The 24,966-nt window shown below is 36.2% G+C and overlaps 2 protein-coding genes across 5 annotated transcripts in view; one reads left to right on the top strand and one right to left on the bottom strand.

The window, feature by feature from the left end:
• Positions 1 to 15,451, bottom strand: part of mmd2a (monocyte to macrophage differentiation-associated 2a) — a 19,888-nt gene extending 4,437 nt beyond the window's left edge. Inside the window, exons 1-7 of one of the 3 annotated variants that reach the window (XM_051886601.1) lie at positions 15,436 to 15,451; positions 5,238 to 5,319; positions 4,661 to 4,755; positions 2,696 to 2,856; positions 1,021 to 1,095; positions 819 to 920; positions 212 to 281 (exon numbers count right to left, since the gene is read on the bottom strand). In XM_051886601.1, the coding sequence (XP_051742561.1) occupies positions 212 to 281; positions 819 to 920; positions 1,021 to 1,095; positions 2,696 to 2,856; positions 4,661 to 4,675 (423 nt within the window). In that variant the 5' untranslated portion in view covers positions 4,676 to 4,755; positions 5,238 to 5,319; positions 15,436 to 15,451. Of the gene's footprint in view, positions 1 to 211; positions 282 to 818; positions 921 to 1,020; positions 1,096 to 2,695; positions 2,857 to 4,660; positions 4,756 to 5,237; positions 5,320 to 10,802; positions 11,186 to 15,435 lie in introns of those variants that run through there. The other 2 variants (XM_051886599.1, XM_051886602.1) reach the window with 2 other exon arrangements.
• Positions 14,190 to 24,824, top strand: wipi2 (WD repeat domain, phosphoinositide interacting 2). 2 transcript variants are annotated; one of them, XM_051886596.1, is made up of 12 exons: positions 14,190 to 14,446; positions 15,451 to 15,533; positions 16,532 to 16,701; positions 16,813 to 16,909; positions 17,153 to 17,250; positions 17,347 to 17,439; positions 19,273 to 19,343; positions 19,457 to 19,564; positions 19,799 to 19,963; positions 20,096 to 20,203; positions 22,844 to 22,941; positions 23,032 to 24,824. In XM_051886596.1, exons 1-12 carry the CDS (start codon positions 14,373 to 14,375, stop codon positions 23,142 to 23,144), a joined length of 1,278 nt encoding a protein of 425 aa, XP_051742556.1. In that variant the 5' UTR covers positions 14,190 to 14,372; the 3' UTR covers positions 23,145 to 24,824. The 2 variants fall into 2 exon arrangements, with proteins under 2 accessions (XP_051742556.1, XP_051742554.1); XM_051886594.1 differs by having other exon boundaries at positions 19,457 to 19,570.
• Positions 24,825 to 24,966: the final 142 nt, after the last annotated feature.

The following is a 24,966-nucleotide window of genomic DNA, read 5'->3' as shown; positions in this document are numbered from 1 at the left end:
AGCCTTACTAGGACACAGCCTAAAGTAAGCCTAATTCAATAACTCAATTAAGAAACACTAATGAAGTAAAGACCTACTTGTATTGCAAAGTATACTTTATGTTAACAACACTAATGGAAATGTTGTAAAATATAAATAAGCTGCTTAGGGGATCTCAAAAGCCTTCATTACTGTATTTATGAACGCATGTATAGGTGTCAGTCACACGTACCATTGACAGAAGAACAACTGCAGGAACAGCTCCCATGGCAGTGTAGCACAGTAAGTCTAGTATTTTGTTCCTGAAACATAACACAGCTGTTTTAAAGATATTCTGATACTTGGTCCTTAATATTCACTTGCATTTATAACTTAAAAAATCAGACAATTTTTCACAATTTTGGATGTTAACCATCACAATTGCTTCTGAGAGTGATTATCATCTACAGTCAAACCAAAATTTATTCAGACACCTTGAACATTTCATTCATTAATTCAGTTTATTCACTATAGTTTAAAAAATGATAATAAAATATGACAAGATCTCAGAGTTAAACTGTGTCAGAAAAAAATAATCTTAATTATGTCAGATAACACTTAAGCAAAACATGGTCAGGTCAAAGTGTCTGAATAATTTTTGGTTCCAAATTTTTATCAATTTTTCTGGTAGTCCACTGTATGAAGAATTTTTGGGTATAATATGTCACAGTTTACTTTATTTTGCTATCCTCACTTACATAAATAAACTATAGTGCCCTGCACCCACTAGTAAAAATATATCAAAAATGTCTGAATAATTTTTGGTTTGACTGTATGTCCTCAAATAAGTGGACGCATACTTCTCATGAAAAAAGAAGACATAGGCAGAGCCAGCGCAGGCCATGATCCACACCAACCAGCGCATGTGGACAGCCCAGGGTCCTAGTTCTCTCAGGTTCAGCCTGCACACATGCGCACAACACAGTAACACACTCATACCTGCGAAGCTGTAAAACACTGATAGTTATGTATATCCGGCAGACACGCACATCTTGTACTCACCAGGGTGCATAAGATGCAGCTATAAAGAAATATATCACCATCCTGTCGCACATGTGGAATCGCTGCTCCACCTTCCTGTTATAGCAAGACAAAAGAAAATGTTTCTTAAATATTCATTCCTGATAAAAATCAATCTCACATCTTTGTAACGGCTTGTATATCCTTCTGATCCTTCTACATCACCGTTTCAAAGTTTGGGGTCGTTTGTTTTTGAAAGAAGTCTCTTATGTTCACCAACACTGCAAAAGCTGAATTTTCAGCATCATTACTCCAGCCTTCAGTGTCACATGATTCCACAGAAATCATTCTAATATGATGATTTGCTCTTAAAAATACACTTATTAATATTATCAATGTTGAAAACAGTTGTGCTGCTTAATATTTTTGTGTAAACTTTTTTTTAGGATTCTTTGATGAATTGAAAATGCAAAAGAACAGCTTTTATTTCAAAAATATTTTGAAACATTCCTAATGTCTTGACTCGCATTTGATCAATTTAATATGTCCTTGCTAAATAAAAGTATTAATCTCTTTCAAAAAAAAAAAAAGTCTTATTAACCCAAAGTTTTCAGTATACCAGAATAAATATTCATATAGCTATTTTGATTATTAAAAAAAACACGTGTACATTGCTTTGTATAAAATAAATGCAGGTGACTGTGGCGAAGCATGTTCCAACCCATTTATACAGATTTGAGTCTTGTTCTTGCTTAATGACTCTTTTTGTTCTTTTCATATGAGTCATTTCCAATGGGCAGAGTAATGTGTGAATCACAGATTGATGAAACTGACAGTTGTGAACATGAACTGACAGGCCCATGTGAATGCATCTGCTGAGTCAAATGTGGATTCATGTGTAACTGCGTAGGTGTCCTGCTCTGATGAAGATCCAAAGTTCATTCATAATGTTTCCACTAAGTCTGCATTTGCAGTTGACACTTCCTCCTGGCACAGAATATGCAAATATACTTAAGCCTAAAACAACATTTTGCATAGGTTAAATATTGCACCATAGACATATACGAAGTTTGTACAACATTACAGTCTACCATGCTGCTGCCATGCTGCCGCACTTTATCTGGGAAGAGTCATCATAAGCTATGACATAAATAATAAGACATCTACATGCCAGAAGAAGACATTTGACTACTCTTGTTTTCTGTAAATTCAGGGCTCGATAGTCAACATGTCGGGTGGAAATATTTCATTTCAGATGGCATCTGTTGTCATACTTTTGAAATGCATTGGTTTGAAGATGAGAAGAAATTATATATATATATATATATATATGCATAAATGAAATATTCTTATTTTTGCAGTTGAATTATTTAAAAAATTACAGAAGACTTGCCTAATTAATTGAGAAAATCTGTTTCACATCTAAAGGCACTTTATAATGAGCGTGTGTTTAATCATTATTGAATCCCCTAAGGCACAAACATGTTATACAAACTGCACATGCTTCTGTTAAAAAGCACAAAGTTGACAAATAACATGCTTTTTTATTCAATATCAAGATTTTAGGGTAAAATGTATGTGAATGTATATGGGAATCTCAGGTGCTGCTGAGGTTCTTTCCTTTCTGTTCAAAAATACAGTAGTGGAAAATGTTTAAAACAATGTATCAGCAGCCATCATAGCTTTTTATAATGATAACTCTATGCTTATGACTCACCTGAGATGACTTTTCTTCCAGGACACTGTATGGAACATGGTGGACATGATGAACAGTCCAGACAGACCTGTACCATACATCCATGCAGAGATGGTCTCCCACTGGTCATCAGAGAGGAAGTACAACACTGAGCTGCCCATGATACTGGGAATGATCCAGAACTGAACAGAAGACAAAATCATTGTGTCTTTTTTTGTATTTTCTTGAGTTATTAATTAATAGTTTTTTATGTGTTATATCAGTGTTGGAGTCAAGACCAGCTCATTTGAGTTTGAGTCAAGAACCATCCACATGCTCTCGAGTCCACGACAAGACAAAGGGCCTCATTTATAAAATGCTACGTAGAAACCGTCCTACATTCTTACGATCCTTTCTCAAATGTGCATATGTGTGATTCAGAGAACAAACGTATACACAAAAAACATGCCTACGCCTCTCTTCCAGATGTGAAATTTATAATTGTGCGCAGCTGAATGGTGGATCTCCACCTTGTAAACGCTGCCTAATTAATGTCATTAACATACAAAAGAGGACTAGTCAACAGCCAAATCCTTACTTGAGAATGGCAAGAGGCAAGAATTGCTTAGATTTCCAAATACCTGCAGTACTCTGACTCTCTGCCACAAGGTAAAGTGCGTACGTCTGCTTAGAACCTGACATGACGCTAAGCACTTTTTCACGTCAAAGACCATTTTTATAAATATGAATGTTGGTGTGGATTTTAGCATACGCACATGTTCAAATCTATATGTTCAAATCTGTGTGTACGCATGTTTTATAAATGAGGCCCCAAGACCATGAAAATATGGACTTGGGTGAGTCAAGACCATATTTTCATGGTCTTGATCTTTTTCAGGAGCATGTGGACTAAGAACAAGACCATTTAAATATGGTGCTGGACTCGGACTCAAGGACCAAAACCAAGACCATGAAAATATGGTGTTGGACTCGAACTCAAGGCCATGTCCAAGACCATATTTTCAAGGTCATTGTCTTATTGTGGAGTCTGGAGCATATGGATTAAGACCAAGACCAAGACTTTGAAAATATGGTCTTAGACTCAGACTTGAGGACCAAGACCATGAAAATATGGCACTGAGCTTGGACATGAAGACCAAGAGCATTTGTTTACGGTCATATTTTTATGGTCTTGTTGTGGAATCGGCAGCATGTAGACTAAGACCAAGACTATGAAAATACAGTCTTAGACTCGGACTTGAGGACCAGTCCAAGACCATATTTTCATGGTCTTGGTCTTGTCATGGACTCAGCAGCATATAGACTGACCGAAACCATGAAAATATGGTCTTAGACTTGGAATTGAGGACCAAGACCATGAAAATATGGTATTGAACTTGGACATGAAGACCAAGACAATATTTTTACAGTTTTATGGTCTTGATGTGGAATCGGCAGCTTGTAGACTAAGACCAAGACCAAGACCATGAAAATATGGCCTAAGACTCAGACTTGAGGACCAGTCCAAGACCATATTTTCATGTCATAGACTAAGACCAAGTCCGTGAAAATATAGTCTTGAATTTGGACTCGATGGCCAAGACCAAGGCTATATTTTCATGGTCTTGTGGTCTATTCATGGATTTAGGTGCATGAGGACTCATTCTTGACTCTGACTCAGCCCTCACCTGGTCTTTATTACAACATTATGTTATAGTACTTAAATACAAAATGACCTAAAATGGCCAACTCCAGTCCTATGTGATGTATGTTCAGTTTGATAACTGGATTATAATTGCATCAGGAAAATTTAAAATTGTAATATTTGTAGTCTCTGACCAACCCTCCTTCCATCTGTCACTGTGTGTCTGATCAAATCTTTTTTACATGTCCCATGAGCCCTTTTGATTTTCTACAGAAGCCATCTATTTACAGAAGGTAATAAACAAAACCAGCAGTTTTAGGCACTCTGACATAAACACATTATTACAAAGTCAACAAACATACACAGGAAATTTTCATGGCTTGATGCAAAGAGGATTTGGTGTGTGGTCAATGTCTCGTGCTGTAGCTCGTGAACTGGCCGTGCCAGATGTGCGGCTCTGGGAGGCAGGGATTAGAGAGCAGGATGTTATCCAAACAACATGTTATCCCAACATGCCCATATAAAACACACGAGCATAAATGAAGACCAGAAGCAAGGCTGAACAGAGAACTGACTCAAACAAATGACAGTATGAAAAAGACAGTGACCTGATGACTGTGATTTAATGGTTTTGTTAAATTATTTTTCCCCTGAATATCCATAAAATGTGCTTGTTTGTTAAGCAATATTACATCACACAATCTCTGTGGTTTTTTTTGACCTTGGTGAACCTTCTGTCACAGGACAATGGCATCAAAACTTTCCCTCTAGACAACACCCTCTCCTACTGCCAATATAATACACAGAACCAAAGGTCTTTATGCTAAATGTTGACCAACGCATCCAGTTTGTGATCTCACACTGTTATTTTCATTCAGGTTTCTCCTCCGTTTTGATTTGTCCTGCTCTGTGTGAGATAAGAAGTAGATTTCCACTTACTCCATGCGTGGCACAGTTGGCTGCATGCTCATATTCAGTTGGCTGGTATCTCTTGCTAGATGGGACTCGGTTGTTCATAAACCTAAAAAAGATATTTTAGTGAATTTGAAGTGCTTAAATTTTGATACTGAGGGTTGAGCTTTTTTCTCTTTCCATTTAAAATCAGATGCATTTATTTGAAGCACTGTATATAGGATGTCATCCTAGTAAAAATGTGTAAAGTAACAGTAAAAATGTATACAATACAAAATGTAAAAATATCTATATTTATGTTCCCTAAGATTTAAAAATGTGGGGTTGGTAAGATTCTTAAATATTTTTAAAGTCTCTCGTGCTCACTAAGTCTACATTTATTTAGAAAATACAGTAAAATTATATAATTGTGAGATATTATTACAATTTAAGCTGTTTTCTATTTTAATATATTTAAAATGTATTTAATTCTTTTGATGACAAAGCTGAATTTTCAGCATCATTACTCCAGTCTTCAGTGTCACATGATCCTTCAGAAATCATTCTAATATGATGATTTGCTGCTCAAGAAACATTAACATTCTTTGCGCTGATTAATATTTTTGTGGAATTTCTTTGATGCGTAGAAAGGTAAAAAGAACTGCATTTATTTGAAATAGAAATATTTTGTAACATTATAAATGTCTGTCACAATTTAATGCATTCTTGCTTAACAAAAATATCACTTGCCTTAAAAACAAAACACCTTATTGACCAAAAACCCTCAAATTTCTTAGACATCTTGTTTACCAGGACTGACGGCACAGAAAAAGCAGCACAGTATTACAGCTTCAACTCTTTTTCATTTCAGAGGTTAATTTGGACTATATGAAACACATTAAGTATAAAGAGCACGTAATGTTCAGGTTCAAGAGCATTAGGTAACCCTCTTTGTGGCACCTCAAAGATTTAATATGCATTCAGATCACATTTTTAGAATTTTCATCTATTGCATGGTTGCCTAGCATCTGTAACTACCTAACGACGAAGCTAATCCTGTTCGGAATGAGGTCTTTTATGCCACTTACATTGAGCCGCTGATGTATTAGGTGATGATGTCATAGTCTCCATGCCAACCTGAGGCTTGGGATTTTCTTTTTTATTTCCCCCCAAACACTCTTTATCTGTGTGATTTAATTAATGTGCATGAGGACACAGGGAAGTGGGCTAGACTGCTAACCAGAATAAATGAGCCGAGCTCAGCGAGCTCTGGAAACAATCTTACTTTGCTTCTTGATTATATGTCTTAATTATAGCATATTTCTAGCAGTGACCAGATTGATTGTCTTCAATTGTAGTCTTTTCAAAGATAGTTTTGCCACTAAAACATACAGGCTGACTTAAAGGGTTGTCATGTCCTTTCTGTTATGAAACATGCTTTCATTGCATTTTTATTCTGTTTTCTTTTCATATTTGAATGTAAATATTTGCTGTAAAAAAGAGTGATCTAGGTGTGATGTAGAAACCGCATTCATAGTCATACATTCAATTATAATGTCCGAATGCACCAGAGATGCTAGTTCATGCAGAATTTGCCTTTAAGCACCAGAGTTATTGGATATATTTAGTGCGACTATTCATATCACTGCTTAGCCATTTTTTACTATATTCAGGGAAAATATTTACTCAGATGTCAGAGCGCTACAGGGCATCCTGTTCATTATCATGGATGAGTTCATTAAATGAATGTTTGGCGTTGCTCCAGGGTTCAGCACCCGGTGTGTCTCTGCTTGGCCTTTATAAAAGGAATTGCTTTTATATGATGGCATCTGGAGCTAAACCGGGAAGCTCAGCCTCAGTGTAGCAATGTCATTTTGCTACTATAGACACATACATTTACTTTTCTATAATAGGGAAATGTTTTTAGCAATACTTCAAAAAATGTTGTCTTCATGCTCAGTACACTCAATTCACACCAATCAATCAAGTTCAATTCTTTGATTCCCACTGATTTGATTTCTGCCCCTTATGAAACTGTAAATGATGCATGATTAGAGACCGCTTAGAAAATCTGAGATTCAAACTTAGAAATAAAAAGAAACAAAGACATGTTATGGTGTGAAATTAATAAGCATTATTTCAAATTCTCCAACTTTTGTGAATGTAAGAACACAGGAATAGTTCAGTGTTGATGTTACAACCCGAATTCTGGAAATGTTGGGACGTTTTTTAAATTTGAATAAAATGAAAACTAAAAGACTTTCAAATCACATGAGCCAATATTTTATTCACAATAGAACATAGATAATATAACAAATGTTTAAACGGAGAAATTTTACAATTTTATGCACAAAATTAGCTAATTTCAAATTTGATGCCTGCTACAGGTCTCAAAATAGTTGGGACGGGGGCATGTTTACCATGGTGTAGCATCTCCTCTTCTTTTCAAAACAGTGTTAAGATGTCTGGGCATCGAGGTTATGAGTTTCTGGAGTTTTGGTGTTGGAATTTGGTCCCATTCTTGCCTGATATAGGTTTCCAGCTGCTGAAGAGTTGCTGGTCGTCTATCGTTTATTGATGCGCCAAATGACGAAGCCATGCTGTTGTAATAGCTGCTATGCTGTTGTAATAGCTGTAAGAGTATGTCCTGCTGAAATACACAAGGCCTTCCCTGAAATAGACGTCATCTGGAAACCTTTATACACCTTTCAGCGTTCATAGTGCCTTCCAAAACATGCAAGCTGCCCATACCGTATGCACTTATGCACCCCCATACCATCAGAGATGCTGGCTTTTGAACTGAAGACCGATAACATGCTGGAAGGTCTCCCTCCTCTTTAGCCTGGAGGACACGGCATCCGTGATTTCCAACAAGAATGTCAAATTTGGACTCATCTAACCATAGAACACTTTTCCACTTTGAAACAGTCCATTTTAAATGAGCCTTGGCCCACAGGACACGACAGCGCTTCTGGACCATGTTCACATATGGCTTCCTTTTTGCATGATAGAGCTTTAGTTGGCATCTGCAGATGGCACGGCGGATTGTGTTCACCGACAGTGGTTTCTGGAAGTATTCCTGGGCCCATCTAGTAATGTCATTGACACAATCATGCCCATGAGTGATGCAGTGTCGTCTGAGGGCCTGAAGACCACGGGCATACAATAAAGGTCTTCAGCCTTGTCCCTTACGCACAGAATTTTCTCCAGTTTCTCTGAATCTTTTGATGATGTTATACACTGTATAACACAAAGTATCCCACAATCTTTTTATGAACTCTTTCACAGCTCTGCCCATCTTTACTTCTGAGAGACTCTGCCTCTCTAAGACATCCCTTTTTATAGCTAATCATGTTACAGACCTGATATCAATTAACTTAATTAGTTGCTAGATGTTCTCCCAGCTGAATCTTTTCAAAATTTCTTGCTTTTTCAGCCATTTGTTGCCCCTGTGCCAACTTTTTGAGACCTGTGTCAGGCATCAAATTTGAAATGAGCTCATTTAGTGGATAAAAGTGTAAAATTTCTCCGTTTAAACATTTGTTATGTTATGTTATGTTCTATTGTGAATAAAATATTGGCTCATGTGATTTGAAAGTCTTTTAGTTTTCATTTTATTCAAATTTAAAGAAACGTCCCAACTTTTCCAGTTGGGGTTGTATAATGAATATAAAATAATGCCACACCGTGAGGATGAAGGACGGTGAGACTCATCAGTGGCCCTTCACTAGAGAAAACATTCAGAGATTTGGATGTTTACACTTGACAGAGCCTCTACAGCAACATGATACAGAATGCTGGTCTTGGGTTTAAGCCAAGATGTCTGCTGAAGCATAATGTGGCCCTACATACTAGTTACGACATCAAACATTGCATTTTAAGGCTGACCCCAAGTTCTTATTTTTCCAAACCGCACAGCAAGTGTATTTTGTTGCATAATGCGCTACCATATTGCAATATCAACTCACTGAAAAACACTTTACAATGTTAAAAATAGTTGTTTGCAATATTTACATGCAAGTAATAAAATATTTCAGTCATTATAAAGTTGCTTAGTATCTTTTCATATTCTCCAGCTTCATGAAGGCCAGTTCTTCTATGAGACATCTGAGTACAGACAATTCACTGAGTGACTGTGTGTGCTAATCGCATACGACAGAGGCCCAAATATCCCTTCCAAAAACCAAATATGCGCACAGATGGCGACAGTGCAAGTCTCTTGTCCCTAAAACAAGGAGGATCCAAACCAAACAGTCACAAGGGACAAAAATACACACAGTACGATTAATTGTACTATACTTTATGAGACGAGATTGAAGGGTACCCTGTGTCTGACCTTTCTGAGAAGACTGTGGAGATTAAATGAAAGTGATCAGGTGCTGACATGTTAGGTTTGTTATTATTCACCTGAGAGTTATCTGAAATTAAACACTGCATATGGTAACAGTGAATTACCTAAATTCATCAATTTAAAATTGATAAATGATGTTGTTTTTGCCCATTTCTGTATGTTTCACTATATAAATTCTCTGTTGTGGGAGCATGAAATTAAGTGGTTATTGTGATGTTATTATACACATATATTGAGCATTGAAATGCTCAATTGAAATAACAAATATAGCATTTGCATGTAATCCCACCTAATCAACATCCTCATGGGGGCAAAGATCTCAAAAGCCAAACACAAAGCCTGTTTGTGTTTGCCAGATATGTGGCCTGAAATTGACTAAATTTGTGACCACTCAAAACTATTAACACTTTTAAAATATCTTTATGTCCTATTGAAAAAAAAGCATGTGACAAAATTTCATAATAATAATGTTCTGAAACACTATTCTAAGAAAACCATGTGACATGACAGTTTATGGGTAAACAGAATGATTAAATGCCACATAAGAGGGTTTATTGTTAAAAAGATTGGTCATGTCACAAACATATTGATATACAAGGAAAGTGAATAATCATTTTCAGCTCATGGGAGTGAATGTATATTTTCAGTTTATGTTAAAGTACAGGAAAAAACTTTTTGTTCCCCACATGAAATTCCATATAGTAATAACTACTTTCAAACTTGATTTCCATATAATCTTTCTAGCCTATATGCATAGACATTACACGTAGGCTTATTCCCTATCTAAAACTGAAGAAATGTTTTAGCACAACACAAACAATATGATGAATGAATGAACGATGTTTAATGCTAGGCTTATTGTTTAAAACAAACACTGCAGTCTGTTTCAACCCGTTGTGTGTGTGATGGTCTGCGGGAAATCCTCACCAAAAGTGCAAGCAAAGTTGAAGCAGTGCAGAAATAAAATGAAAGTAGAAGTTGACAGAACCTCAAGACTTTTCACATACGATGGCTTCTTCAAACATGTTTGCACTAATCCGTCTCACGCTCTGTTTCATATTGTTTTATATTCATATAGCCTATTCTTATTATCAGCTTTCATTCCCATTTCAATTGTGCTTTTCTATTATTAACATAGGAGAAAACATAAATAACCTAAGTTATATTATTTAAAAAAAATAAATAATAATAATAATAAAAAAGATTTCCCAGCAATATTAAGAAAACAAATGTTATAAATGCTATGCTTAGATGTAATTTACCTGCCGAACTTCGTCCTCCTAAAATCCATACTGTACATATTTGTACATGTTCGCTGCGTAACTTGCTCCTGGGTAGACAGACTGACCACTTCCAGTACCAGCGACGACCAAACTCCGGATGTTTCAGTGTCTGAAACTTGGAAGGAAGCGGTCTACTGCCTCTACAAGGCACGAGAAGACTTGCGCTGCTCAGAACGCGCACGTGAGCAGAACTGATAGAAGCGGCCTTGAAAACAGTGACAGTGGATTTTTGGAATAATCGTAAACAGCGTCTCGCGACCCCTCGCGCTGTCAGGAATGCAGCTGTGCGCGCAGAATCCCCTCCCCGCCCCTTTGCTTCCTTCCAAGTAAACTTCAAAAAGGCTTCGAGGCAAACGAACGGCATCATGTTTTCCCATCGCTTGTCATGTATTTGCTTTAGAAACGCGCAAACAAACTAACCTCTCTGAGTTTAAACTATTTTGTGAACCCTTCGTTTCTTTGCCAAATAGGCTAACCAGTCTAAATAACAGTTTTTTCCAAAAACATAGCCTATGGGAAAATAATAGCTAGTAATAATGATAATAATAAACTTCTGGAATCATGTCGTGGAATCTCGGACGTGTACATTTGGATCTTGAAAGTTCCTTTTTAAACTCAGTTTTTGTTCTGTTGTAAAACTGTTCATTATTTATATGACACTGAAAACCAAAATTACAAAGGTCAAAGTTTTTTTTTTTTTTTTTTTTTTTTTTTACCTGAGTACAGCGCATTTTCTCTCCCAGTATACTGACAGTGAACTAGTTAAAGGGTTAGTTCACCCAAAAATGAAAAGTCTGTCATCATTTACTCACCCTCAAGTAGGAAAAATCATGGTAGTCAATGGGGTGGGCGAGATCTGTTTGGTTACTGACATTCTTCCAAATATCTTCCTTTGTGTTCATCAGAACAAAGAAATTCATACAGGTCTGAGGGTAAGTAAATGATGACAGAATTTTCATTTTTGGGTGAACTATCCCTTTAACACTAGAAGTTTGATATTACAATCTCAGAGACACAGCGCACGAAGCCATCTACTGGTTAAATAAGTTAGCAACATTTCAATTTAGGCTACGTCTCTCATCCATCATGATTGAGGAGATCACGATGGATGAGACGCAGTCGGGTCCTCAACAAGGCCTTAGCAAACATCCAAGGACTCAAGATGTCTTGAGTGTTTAAAATGAGATGAAACAAACTTAAAAATCAGCTAAAACAACTACAAATCAGGACATTCACCTATATAAATTTGAACACTGTCTTCTCCTCGTGGTTGGAAATAATGTGCAAGGACCGGAAATTGTATCAACTCATCACTAGTGTTAATCATGTCAACACACTGTAATAACAATGACTTCGAGCACTCATTTACACTGCATGTGTTAATGCCATTTTGACTCTAGTACATTAACACCAAAAGGCCTATAAACAACGCTGGTTATTTTGCTGTGGACAAAATATAGAAGAAAATCTTAAAGAAAAAGTTTGCATATATGCGTTTTATGTTTTGTATTATGTTTGATAAATCAGGCTTTTGTTGTCCATATTGTAGATATGGTGGGAATATAGAGCTCACACCACAAAAAACATCAGTTTTATTCAGAGGCCCAAACTGAGCAAAAATGTGTAATTTGGTGCAGATGTTGGTATTTATATGGCCAGAAAGATGGAATTTTGATAGCTTGTAATGTAAATCAGTGAGATACGGTAAAGCAGACTACATAAAATACATAAATATCAGTTGTCTCCCAATAATATCTATCTATCTATCTATCTATCTATCTATCTATATCTTTCAATAATATGTCTTAGTAAACTGAAATTTAAAGTAGTTTTTGATGATCGAGTAATAGGCCTACATGTTCCTCGAAAGTCTAATTTGCCATATTTACTTGAATTTTAACATGATTTTTCTAAATAATTATGTATGGATAATCAGGTAAACCTAAGCTTCTTTAGTCCAGTAAATGCTCATCTTAAAATATTAATAACAATACAAATGTTATTCTACATTTACTTTATAAAAATCATTAAAGATTTCACAGTAAAAAGAAACATGTACCGCAACCTAAGGGGGACATTTTTTTTTTTTTAATGATACTAAAAGGCATTTTACTTATCAATCAGAGGGCAGGTGGCATAGCAGATTGTGTAAAACAGTTTTGTTCAGCATTTTTTAATTATATTGATAATTTTGATAATTTATATTGATAATTATCTTATATATTCTCAACTAGGGGCTGAAAAGAGCTAAAAATGTAACTGACCTTTCAACAAGTTCTGCTGAAGAACACACAGTTGTTGAAACCTTTGGAATTGCTGTTAATTACCACTTTAGTGAGCAATAGCCTCCTGACTCCCAGCTATGGAGTTTTGTCCTCTGTAGAGGACATTATATTTTAGTGAATTTCTCTGAGACATGTCCCATTTGTACTCTGGATGTCCTGTAAAGAGCACATTCAGGGCTTTTCAGAGATACCAAATGTTCGGAGGTTTCACCATGAGCACTCACTCTCCTTGGTCTTTAAAAATGGCTGACATTAATTTAGTGATCAAATTTAACAACCTTATGGAAATATGATCATATTTTGTTATTATCATTTACATAATTTTCTAATTTTCAAATTGTTTGTCATAAATCAACATCTCAGGAAAATGTTATGGGGTTTTAAATCAAAATATGACTTTGTTACGAAACAGGACATTGATTTCATATGTCCACTGTAGAGGACACCAGGACACAGAAAGCATGTTTATCAGGCATTTTGGGAGACACAACAAGTGAATATAGGGAAAGATATTATATATATATCAATATTCCTATTTAATATTAGCCTAGATGATATTATAAAAATCTTGCCAATTATTATTCACATTATTACACTTCTTTTTTAATTTCCTGTTGCTCCAAGAACACATTAATATGCAAATTACATACAGCGTGTAGATACATTGTATATAATAAAAAACCCGTTTATGGACATTTTACACACATATTGCATAAAGCAAAATATATCAAATCATTCTGTTATATCTTTCATAACGTAGTTGAGAATCATCTTTATACAAAGTTTGGTATAAAAAATCCTGAAACCTAAAAACTGATTGGTGATTGAAAAAAAATCCCATTGTGTTTGCCTTTTCATGTTTTTTTTTTATTTATTTTTTAAAAAATTGAGTCCTGGTGTCCCCTATAGGACATAGCATAACATATGAATAAAATATCATTTTTCAAAAATGTTATTTTTTCATTTTTTTTCTTATGTTCTAAACAATGTAATGACATTAAAAATTACTAAATTCACAAAACTTTTTTTTCCTAGTAGTCAGGAGTATAGAGCGCCTTTCCCTTTAATTAGAACGGAGCTGGTGCGTGCAGCAGCCACTGCGCATGCGCACGAAAAGGTGCAACAGTGGCTGGAGAAAAACAACAACATTCATTGGAACAAGAGGGTGGAACTTATGGCAGTGCGAGACGACCCCAGATTTTACTGATCTAGTCCACATCTGAGCCCTTTCACTTCGGCTTAATCTGTAAATGTTGTCGAGCCCATGAACCTGGCCAGTCAGAGCGGAGAGGCCGGCTGCAGCCAGCTGCTCTTCGCCAACTTTAATCAGGATAACACGTAAGAAAACAATCACACTGCTGCTGCTGGCCTAACAGCCTATCTTACACGACAACAACAACACAATGCTGTCAGTATAATAAACGAATAATTTGCACTGCACTCGCGCGAAGCTTCGTTCGTTATAATGGGAGCGCGTTAGCCATGTTGTGTCTCATCGCTCGCGTGCAGTCCAGATAGGATGACAAAGCGTGCTAACCAGCTAAAACACTGACTGCTATTATTTCCCTTTGTCTGTTAGAATAAGTTGGTCCCCGAGAGTTTCCTGTTATGTATTAATACAGCTTTGTTTTATTAGATCAGTCCCCAATTCTGCTCATGAAAAATAACGTCAGACAAATTGACGCACGAGACGTCTAGCACTAGCGTCCATGCTAACGAGAAAATTATGTATTTGTACTTCTGCAAAGCTTTCAGTCAGCCTAACTGTGTGAAATATCAAATGCGTAATGTAAAACAACGTTTGGTTGGATGTCTTGTTTAGCAAGTGTTAAATAGGGCTGTTAGCAAAGTAGGACGACAGCAAAAGTAACTCAAATGTTAACAACACCCGAGTAACTTATGCCTTCAAACTAAGCTTTAAATGTCTGATAGATAGTTAAATACATTTTTATGTTTTTTAAAACGCCTTTTGTTTAACTTTCTAAATCAAGTAACCAGTGAATCAGCTGTCAATTTAGTCAAAGCTTTGTTTAGACTCCACTAGTGTAACCGCTGGCTCACCTCACCGACAAAACTGACAGTGTTTTTATAAGCAATAACAGCTGCTACATTTCAACACTACAGAACATATAGAAGACTACTCTAAAATAGTTTAATGTCTCCTGCCTTTTTAAATTCAAGCATTGCACCACAAGGATTGCAAAAGGCCCCTTTAACACATTTCACCATGGCGTCAACAACCTGTTTTAGTCATTAAGCAAACCAGTAGACCATAAAAAAGTGGATTTGTGTTTTAATCACTTACTGTAGTATTTAATTATTGTTACCTCTTTACTTTCCAGATCCCTAGCTGTTGGTACCAAGTCTGGGTACAAGTTTTTCTCCTTGTCATCAGTAGACAAATTGGAACAGATCTATGAATGTAGTAAGTTATTTTTGTATTAATCAATGTCAACATGGCTGCTCAAACTTCTGGTGTGATAGGAGTTGATTGAAGGGGCTGATAATGTCTTTCTGCTCTCTGGAGGTCGGAGATAATCAAGGGCGTAAAAAAAATACTTGAAAAGCGAGAGTCCTTGGAAATTATTAAAATGGATAGTTCTCGTCCTCAATGCTGATTGGCCAATGCAACAGTCCAGCTGTGCTGAAAGATTATCCATAGAGGCCAACTATTAACCTTAATTTAGATGTCAGGGATCATATATATCGTATTCCATAATGATGGTACTTCATTCATTTGCTTAATAAAATAACATTGTAAATTAAAAAATTGTTATTTAATTATGTAATAATCTTTTTATAAAAGGAGTCAATGTTGTTGTCAATATAATTACAGATGAATGGCTTGCATGCACACTTTGTGCCTCTCAATGTTAATAAAATGACTAAATTCAGAATAAAGCCTGTCTTCCTGTCTGATATTGTTTAATATTTAAAAAGTAATGGACCTGGATGTCGGCATTTTAAAACATGCAGGGATTCGCTAGTTATATTTGATACTCCCCTGTTTTTGTAATGTTTTTTCACTTGGGGCCTCAGTAACTCTTATAATAAATAATTAAATAATAAAATAAAATAATTCATAATCTTATAATAAAATTAAATAATAAAATAATCTTATAATAAAATAATTCAACTCTATTATAAACTAAAATTCTAAAATTCAATCATATTGTTTGTATTAAAGAACATACAGTTCTTAAAAATTCTGCTATCACAAAATTAATCGTGGGTAATTTATCAATTCTTCCAGTTTCTGTTAATAAAAATAATTTGAGCAAGCAAGTTAATTACAGCAGAAATACCGAATATTGTATTCGACAAGTCGAAAAGGTTGTGAACAACTGCTGTAGTCTATTATAAATAATTGCATTGAGTCTAGTAGACGAGACATGTTTTATATTCTCATGTATTTGTCCTCAGCTGACACAGAAGATGTGTGCATCGTGGAGAGATTGTTCTCCAGCAGCCTTGTCGCTATTGTCAGCCTTAAGGCACCTAGGAAGCTGAAGGTCTGTCACTTCAAGAAAGGGACGGAGATATGCAACTACAGCTACTCCAACACTATACTGGCTGTAAAACTAAACAGGCAGGTGAGTCAGCAGACGTCCTCTTCCTGTGACACATTTTTCCTGTATTGTATTTATTTTATTAAGCGTGATCAGACGGTCTAAAAATGTTGCGAACCTGCTTTATTTCCGCAGAGATTGATAGTGTGTTTAGAGGAGTCACTCTATATCCACAACATTAGGGATATGAAAGTACTACATACCATTCGAGAGACCCCTCCGAATCCTTCCGGTGGGTAACACTGCTTGCTATTGGTACATGGTTGTTGTTTTTACCAGACGTTTTATGTGGAAGTACATGCAGCAGGTTCTCCTTTCATAATGTTTAGGTGCTCTATTTATATTTGGGGAACTGAAAACGTTTGCAAATGATGTAGCGACCAGATAGTAATGGCCTTGTTTTTGTTAGAATTAGTAGTAGTAGCCACACAGATTTTTAATTTTTGATTGTTAATATGTCGCTAAACATTTATAGGACTGTGTGCCCTGTCAATCAGTAATGACAACTGCTACTTGGCCTATCCGGGAAGTGCAACAATTGGGGAAGTACAAGTTTTTGATACGGTCAACCTGGTAAGTGCTGTTTAGTTTAAAGTTTCACGATAATTATGGTTTTAAGGGATTGTGTTAAATAGGGTTGGTCAATGTTTGTGTGATATTCCTCCCCAGAGGGCAGCTAACATGATACCTGCCCATGATAGCCCACTAGCAGCACTGGCGTTTGATGCAAGCGGCACTAAATTGGCCACAGCCTCTGAAAAGGTAGAGTTTTGTGTGTGTGTGTTTACAGGTTTGGCTGTACTTACGAGGACCGAATGGCCTCACTTATATAGTCAAATAACATGACAACTCGACTAGTGAGGACATTTTACTGGTCCTCACTAGTTAAAAAGGCTTATAAATCAGCCAAAACATGTTTTAGTAGAGGTAGAAAATATTATTAACCTGCTATAAAATCAATGGAAGTCTGTGCAGTGTCCACACTAATACAGTGAAACAAATGTGTGTGTGTGTGTGTTTTAAAACACTCATTCAGTGTATATTAAAAGTGGGTGATATGATAGTATTCACTTGATTCACTTATTATTAATTCAGTGAATCAATTCTAAATTCTGAACTGTTTGTTTGCTTTGTCAATCACAAATGTTCATGGAAGACTCTGCATGGCATTCTTCATTAACCCAAACATTTTTTTAGTTAAAAATCTATCAAGGTAACTATTGCTCTTTATTACTATGTGTTGCATTGGTTAATATAAGGAAATGATTAAATGTCATTCTTCCAAAACTGCTTCATCGTTTTAACTAGATTTGTACTTTATTCTTGTTTGATTTTGAACCTGCTTGCTTGGCTACAGTTGTTTGATTGATGAAAATGAATTGTAGCAGCCAAAATCGTGCAACTATAAACACTACTTTTCAAAAGTTAGGTTTCTATCCACTTATTTTTATGTGCATTTTGGGATGTTGCATAAAAATTCTGGATGGAAATGCCAAGATGCACATAAATTGTGCATAAAAAAACTTTTTGAGGCGCTCAATTGAGGCAGATACATTTTTTTTATTCAATAAGAAGACATGCTTGTAAACTATGATGGAAACACATTTACTAAATAAATCCCTCGATGCGCAACAAAAAATTTCATTGCATCTCAAATGTCGGTTTGGTAATTCTGAAATGCCGGAGCCAAAGTCTGTCATCAGAATGATTTGATTTAATTCCCTGCCAGAAGTGTCTAACACGATTGTGTTCCCAAACAGCAGCATCCGAACACAAGAGAACATGACAGTGTTTATTATGTTTCTCCTGCGAGCTCTGAGACACAAGTCATTTATGATGCTGGAAAAAAGAGCCACAGTGACTTCACCGATTGCAGCAACTTCTATTTTTATTACAGATATTTTGCACCAGTTTCACAGGAAGTGACTTTTTTTGCTCTCTTGAACACATGGGATGGAAACACTGCTTTATTCACAAATCTTCCAATTTTGCGCACAAGTTAAATTTGCAATTTTTGATGGAAACATAGCTATTGATGATGTGTCCAAACAACCAGTTGGTGTTTCAAGTTGGTGTTAAATATACAGTGAAAACAGTAAGATTGTGAAATATTATTACAATTTATAACTAAAAAAAAAACTAAACTAAAAATCTATTTGAATAGATTTTAAGATGTAATTTATTTCTGTGATGTCAAAGCTGAATTTTCAGCATCATTACTCCAGTCTTCAGTGTCACATGATCCTTCAGAAATCATTCTGATATGATTTAATGCTCAAGAAACATTTCTTATCAATGTTGAGAACAGTTGTGCTACTTAGAACAGAAATTATTTGAAATCTTTTGTAACATTATAAATGTCTTTACTGTCACTTTTGATTAATTTTTTTCTTTCTTGCTAAATATTTCTTTCAAAAAAAAATCTTACTAACCACAAACTTTTGAATAGTAGTACTTGCATATAGTCAATTGCTCCATTTAAAATAAACCTTCAGGATTTAAAGGTGCTGAATAATGTATTAAGAGTTGATTCAGTTTATAGTAACCTTCCACAAAGTAAAATTTTTCAAACCCTCTCTTTGGTATTTTTTTTAGGGCACCGTGATCCGTGTGTTCTGCATTCCAGAGGGCCAAAAGCTCTTTGAGTTCAGAAGGGGAGTAAAGAGGTAGATAACTAAGTTATTGTCGATTCTATCTGTTTTGTTTATTCATATAGCCAGGAATTATAATAAGCACATATAATGAAAACAATACATTTACTGTAATTATCCCTCAACAGATGTGTGAGCATCTGTTCCCTTGCCTTCAGTATGGAGGGACTCTATCTGTCTGCCTCAAGCAACACAGAGACGGTTCATATTTTTAAGCTGGAGACCCAGAGAGAGAAGTCAGTGTAATGTTGCCCACTGAAATAAGTGGTTTTTCAGACCACCTTCGCACATCTCAAACACAAATTTCCTGTGAATTTGTACATTTTACTTTTTATTGATAAAATCCTGTTAGAACATGAGCAAGCCGCCTTCTGATAACAGATCTACAAGCCATAACATGCACAGCTTTATTTTTCAGTTTTATTTTGCAACCATATTGTCATTTTCAAACTCATGTTTTTCCATTGTAGGCCTCAGGAGGAGCCCACTACTTGGACAGGATACTTTGGGAAAGTATTGATGGCCTCCACAACATATCTGCCTGCACACGTAACAGAGATGTTCACTCAAGGAAGGGCATTTGCTACAGTCAGACTGCCCTTTTCAGGTCACAAGAACATCTGCGCTCTGGCCATGTGAGAAAACCTTTCTGAAATAGCACACTGGACCTGAGTTTTTAAATATGATCTAGATATGCTTTCAGACTGTGGTTGCTATCGGGGTAGAAGTGTCTCTAATGTGTTATCTTGCTTGTGGTTGGTTTCTAGAATCCAGAAGATTCCACGCCTGCTGGTGGCTGCAGCTGATGGCTATCTTTACCTGTACAATCTGGACCCACAGGAGGGAGGAGAGTGCACACTAATGAAACAGCATAAGTGAGATCCAGTGTTACCAAGTTGAAACATAATCTATCAGACCATTAGTCTAAATATACACTACAGTTCAAAAAGTTTGGGGTCAGTAAGATGTTCGGTAAAATGTTTTTGAAAGAAGTCTCTTATGCTCACCAAGGCTGTATTTATTTAATTAGAAATACAGTAAAAACAGTAATGTTGTGAAATATTATTACAATTTAAAATAAATGTTTTCTATTTGAATATATTTTAAAATGTAATTTATTCCTGTGATGCAAAGCTGAATTTTCAGCAGCCATTACTCCAGTCGTTTTCTTCAGAAACATTTCTTATTATTATCTATGTTGAAAACAGTTGTGCTGCTTAACATTTTTGTGGAATCCAACTGTTACACTGTTGCCGCGGGTTGTTTTTCATGTCCGCGGGTTAAATTGACCCCAAATAACGTGATATTTAGCCACTTGAATGTGAATTTTACCATGGGATCCTCGCCAAAAACGCGGATTTTACCCCCCGAAACGCGATTTTTACCGTGGGACCCCCCCTGAAATGCGATTGGGCTAGTTTTGGGCTAGTTTCGAGGAGCAATTGGGCGGGTTTTGTTGTGAAAACCTGGCAACCCTGCTAGTCTGTAAATTAGTCAGAATCCACTTAACACCACTGAAAACGCTGAGGCTTGGTTCAACGCGAGCCACACGTTCGTGAATCCTTTTATAATAACCAACAAGGTGTAAACACAGTGGGCCTCATTTATGAAACCAATGTACGACAGAAAACTGGCCGTACGGTCGTTTTAATGCTAAACTTGGCATTTATCAATATGGACGCAAGCGGTGGCTACGACCAAATCTCACATCAGGTCTCAGTTCGTGTACGCAAGTTTTTGTGTTAGCGTGAACTTCCATGCAGCATAGTAAATCTGGTGGAGCGTTGTAATGAGAGCTCGTTTTTGTGACTCTAATGCATTTGTGTTTGTTTTCTTTATATCCTTATTTTATTAAATCCAACCGATCGCGCAGGGCAGGCGCCTCACGCGCACCCACAACATATCAGTTCTAGTGTTGCTAACTTGACATTTCAGCCATTCATCATCAAACTAAAATGACAAAAGCCTTGTTTATATAATGAATAATAGTTTAGCAGCCAAATGTTACATGGCAAATATGGAAACATTGGATTCTTGCCGAATGAGAGAGGTGAGACCAATGCCGTTTTAGTTTCTCTTTAAATAGGCTAAATTCATTTGTCTTGACATTTGTATATTGTTTATAGGCTAATGAATGCCACTATAAAATGTCTAGTTTTATTTACCAGTAGGCTAGTTAATATACATTTAGCCTAAATAATGTAATTGTTTGCAATTACGTTCTTAACGGGTGTTTTTGGTGTAAAATGTATTTCTCTTTCATGAGATTAATTCCTCTTCTTGGCCAGGTTATGTTTCTTTGTGTCGTAAACTCTAGGGGAGACATCTAAACTGTGAATTTTTAGGGGCGTGATATTCAAATGACGATTGTTTTTAGCCGCCACATTTATCAGTGTATAATCATTCGTACGATGGGATTGGCAGCATACGAATGTTTGATCAATCACACGTGAACCCTGTCGTAAGTTGATTTCTGCGTTCGCATCTGCGCTCTTCTCTTGCTTTCTGCTCATTACCCATTCACAATCTGAATACATTTTTTTTTTATGCTGATAAGTACACTGCAAAGTTTCTGGATTGACAACCATATTTAATTAGGCAATTGAATCGGAAACTGGGATGATTGACAGTGATAACCAACAGACGAGACTTTTTTAAGTACTTGGGCTAATTCAACAGTTTTTGCTCTCATACTGAAATGGGTGTAGAGAACCATGACATTTTACTGGTATTGGTACCAACTACTGAAATTTTGGTACCATGACAAACCTATTTTGTAACATTGTAAATGTCGGTAACACTTTACAATAAGGTTAATTAGTTAAACATTAGTTAATGTATTAACTAACATGGACTAACCATGAGCAATACATTTGTTACTGTATTTACTAATCTTCGTTAACGTTAGTTAATGAAAATACAGCTGTTCATTGTTTGTTCATGTTAGTTCACAAGATTTAATAATGTATTAGTAAATGTTGAAATTAACATTAACTAAGATTAATAAATGCTGTAGAAGTGCAGTTCATGTTAACTAATGAACCTTATTGTAAAGTGTTACCTAAATGTCTTTACTGTCACAATTTAATGTGTCCTTGGTGAAATAAGTGTTAATTTCTCTTTCAGAAAAAAAAAAAAAAAAATCTTACTGACTCAAATTTTGAATGGTAGTGAGTATATTTTTTATGTATATTTTTTTTGGCGATGACTTGCTGTTTGTTGGTTATTCAGCATCCTGTACAGTTCACTGAGAACCTACAGCAAGACTAACCTTCCCACACTAAAATCTCATTGGTCCATAATCCAATCCCACTTAGTTTAAAATTATAAACATGTATAAGCTCATTTCAGTTTAGTTTTTTTTTTGTTGCTGTTGTTTTGTTTTTTGGCAGATATTGCAAATATTCTAATTACCGGTAGTCTTGTAATTGAATTGTATTAAAAATAGTTTTATATTGAGACTAATTGGCATGTCATGTGAATTACTCCCTATGTAAACATGTTTCCTCCTTTAGGTTAGATGGAAGTGCAGAGCCAGCGAATGAAATTCTTGAACAGACAGCTCACGACCGGCCACTTGTGGCACAGACCTACAGTGCTGCTGTTGCCAAAGGTAAGAAACTGTCATTTTCACTCACATAAAAGTGAGGGAACAAAGAGTCTAAATTTTAAAATGGCCCTGGTATTGTTTTCATTGTCTCAGGTTACACTGAGGATCAGGGGGCAGTAGGGGGTGCTGGTTTGGAGGACGACATGAACACCCTGCACCTGGACGAAGAGAACGAGCAGCCTCCGTTAATCCTGGAAACAGACTGAGCCGCTGCCAGTCGCGCCCTGGGCGGGAAGATGGAACTGACTGAGTGACATTGCGGAGGGGGGTTTCCTCCTCTGGTGCTGCTATGGGCATGTGTGACCCGATAGAGAAAGGGATTAAAAGAGAGATCATTTTAAAGCAAGCCTAGCTGTAGCCTTATTCTGTCTGTTGTTGCGTATAGATGTTTTCCTTCCCCCACCCTTGTGGCTTTATAAAACCTCGTGATTTTTTTCTTTGATTTCCTTTTTTTTAATGCCAGGTTTTGTCCTTAATCAGACCAAAATATGAAACCCAAGCTGCAGGTGTCACGTCTCTTAGCTTTGCATGTACTTGTGCCAAGAATAGAAATCCTAGAAAACTTTTGCTTTCATGTGGATGGTTCTGATGTGTTTGCTAGCCTGAACTTTGACAAACACTTATGTGTTTGCGCATTTGTGTCTTTTTCAAATGTCATTGAAAGCGAACTGGCTTGCGCCGCCTGCTACATTACCACACAACTGTGCAGTGTCTGCTTTGTGGAGTCCCTTACCAGTCATCAACATCTGTGGCTCAGTGGCACCGAGATGTGAATTTTTGTCCTGTAATAACAATATATATGACGTGTTAACAACATGACCTGGTCACAGTTACTGTTTAAACAGTTTTTTAACAGGCTTAGAGGGTTGTTTTTAGTTTTATCCTGAATTACTGCATCTGTAAGTGCACATGCTTTACAATACTCTCTTTTAATTAATCCCATGCCACATTATGGTTAAACAGTTTGGCAATGTGGAGACTGAACCTTTCTTTTTGGCTTTGAATTACCCCTAGTGTCTTTGTTTGGCCTGATTTCATTTAAGATTTTTTTTTATTATTTTAAGTTCCAAACACTTAAGTAACCTCAGTAGTAGATATGACTGATGAAGGTGTTAATGTATTGATTTGAGAAGGAACTAGCCTGTGATGACTGTGGTTTCAAGAGGCAGTCAGTCACAATCTTGTTTCCAGAACATTTGGTTTCATTCTTAATGGATGAAGGAAGTTCAAGGCCCTGTCTCTTTGATTTATTCTCAATACCAGCAGCGGACGATTGCTCGTGACGTGACAGAGCCTCGTTTTAGGTAGGTTCCTATTTTTAGGGCCTTGTCATTTGCAAAGAGGAAAAGCATAATATATCTCACTAAAAACATCTTAATCTTTAGTAAATGGTTGCAGCATTCAGCTTGCAACAGGGAATGTTCTCACAGACGTCCCCTGTGGATTACAGTCTGAATAAACAGGTCACATGGTCTGGCAGTTGAACCAGGATAGGTCAAATGTATAATGTGACATCCAGGGTTCTTTTGAAAAATTCAAGGACCAGGGCTTATGAATGTCATTACCAAATATTTACAATACACAATGTTAGCCAGTGTGTCCAAATAAGCGCACAGTGCAAGCAAACATTATAGGCATTTGGAGATACTGCCTGAATTCTTGGAGCTCTAAAGGATCTTGAGATCATTCTTATGCATGATTGTCACCTGGGCATGTTTTGATGTTGCATATCTACAAATGTCAACGTCAGTAATAAACTGACTTGTGTCCTCATCCGCCAATGAGCTCTAATTCCCCCAATGCCACTTTAATCTGTTTTCTAATGATTTTTGTATAAAATGTAAATTGTTCCATATAAAGATTAAATAAATCCTCTGTTGAAAATGTTTTAGCATCTTAATGAGATTTTTTTCCCTCCTTTCCATTCCTTTTTATATTCAATTTAGAGAGTGGTGTGCTAATCTTTAATGTTCATTATACATGAAATAATTATTACAAAGAGTGAGTTGCATTGAAAGTACAGGGTTA

Source organism: Ctenopharyngodon idella, chromosome 3 (genome assembly GCF_019924925.1).
Source record: "Ctenopharyngodon idella isolate HZGC_01 chromosome 3, HZGC01, whole genome shotgun sequence".
Classification (NCBI taxonomy): Eukaryota; Metazoa; Chordata; class Actinopteri; order Cypriniformes; family Xenocyprididae; genus Ctenopharyngodon; species Ctenopharyngodon idella.
This window is presented reverse-complemented; position numbering and strand designations above follow the sequence as displayed.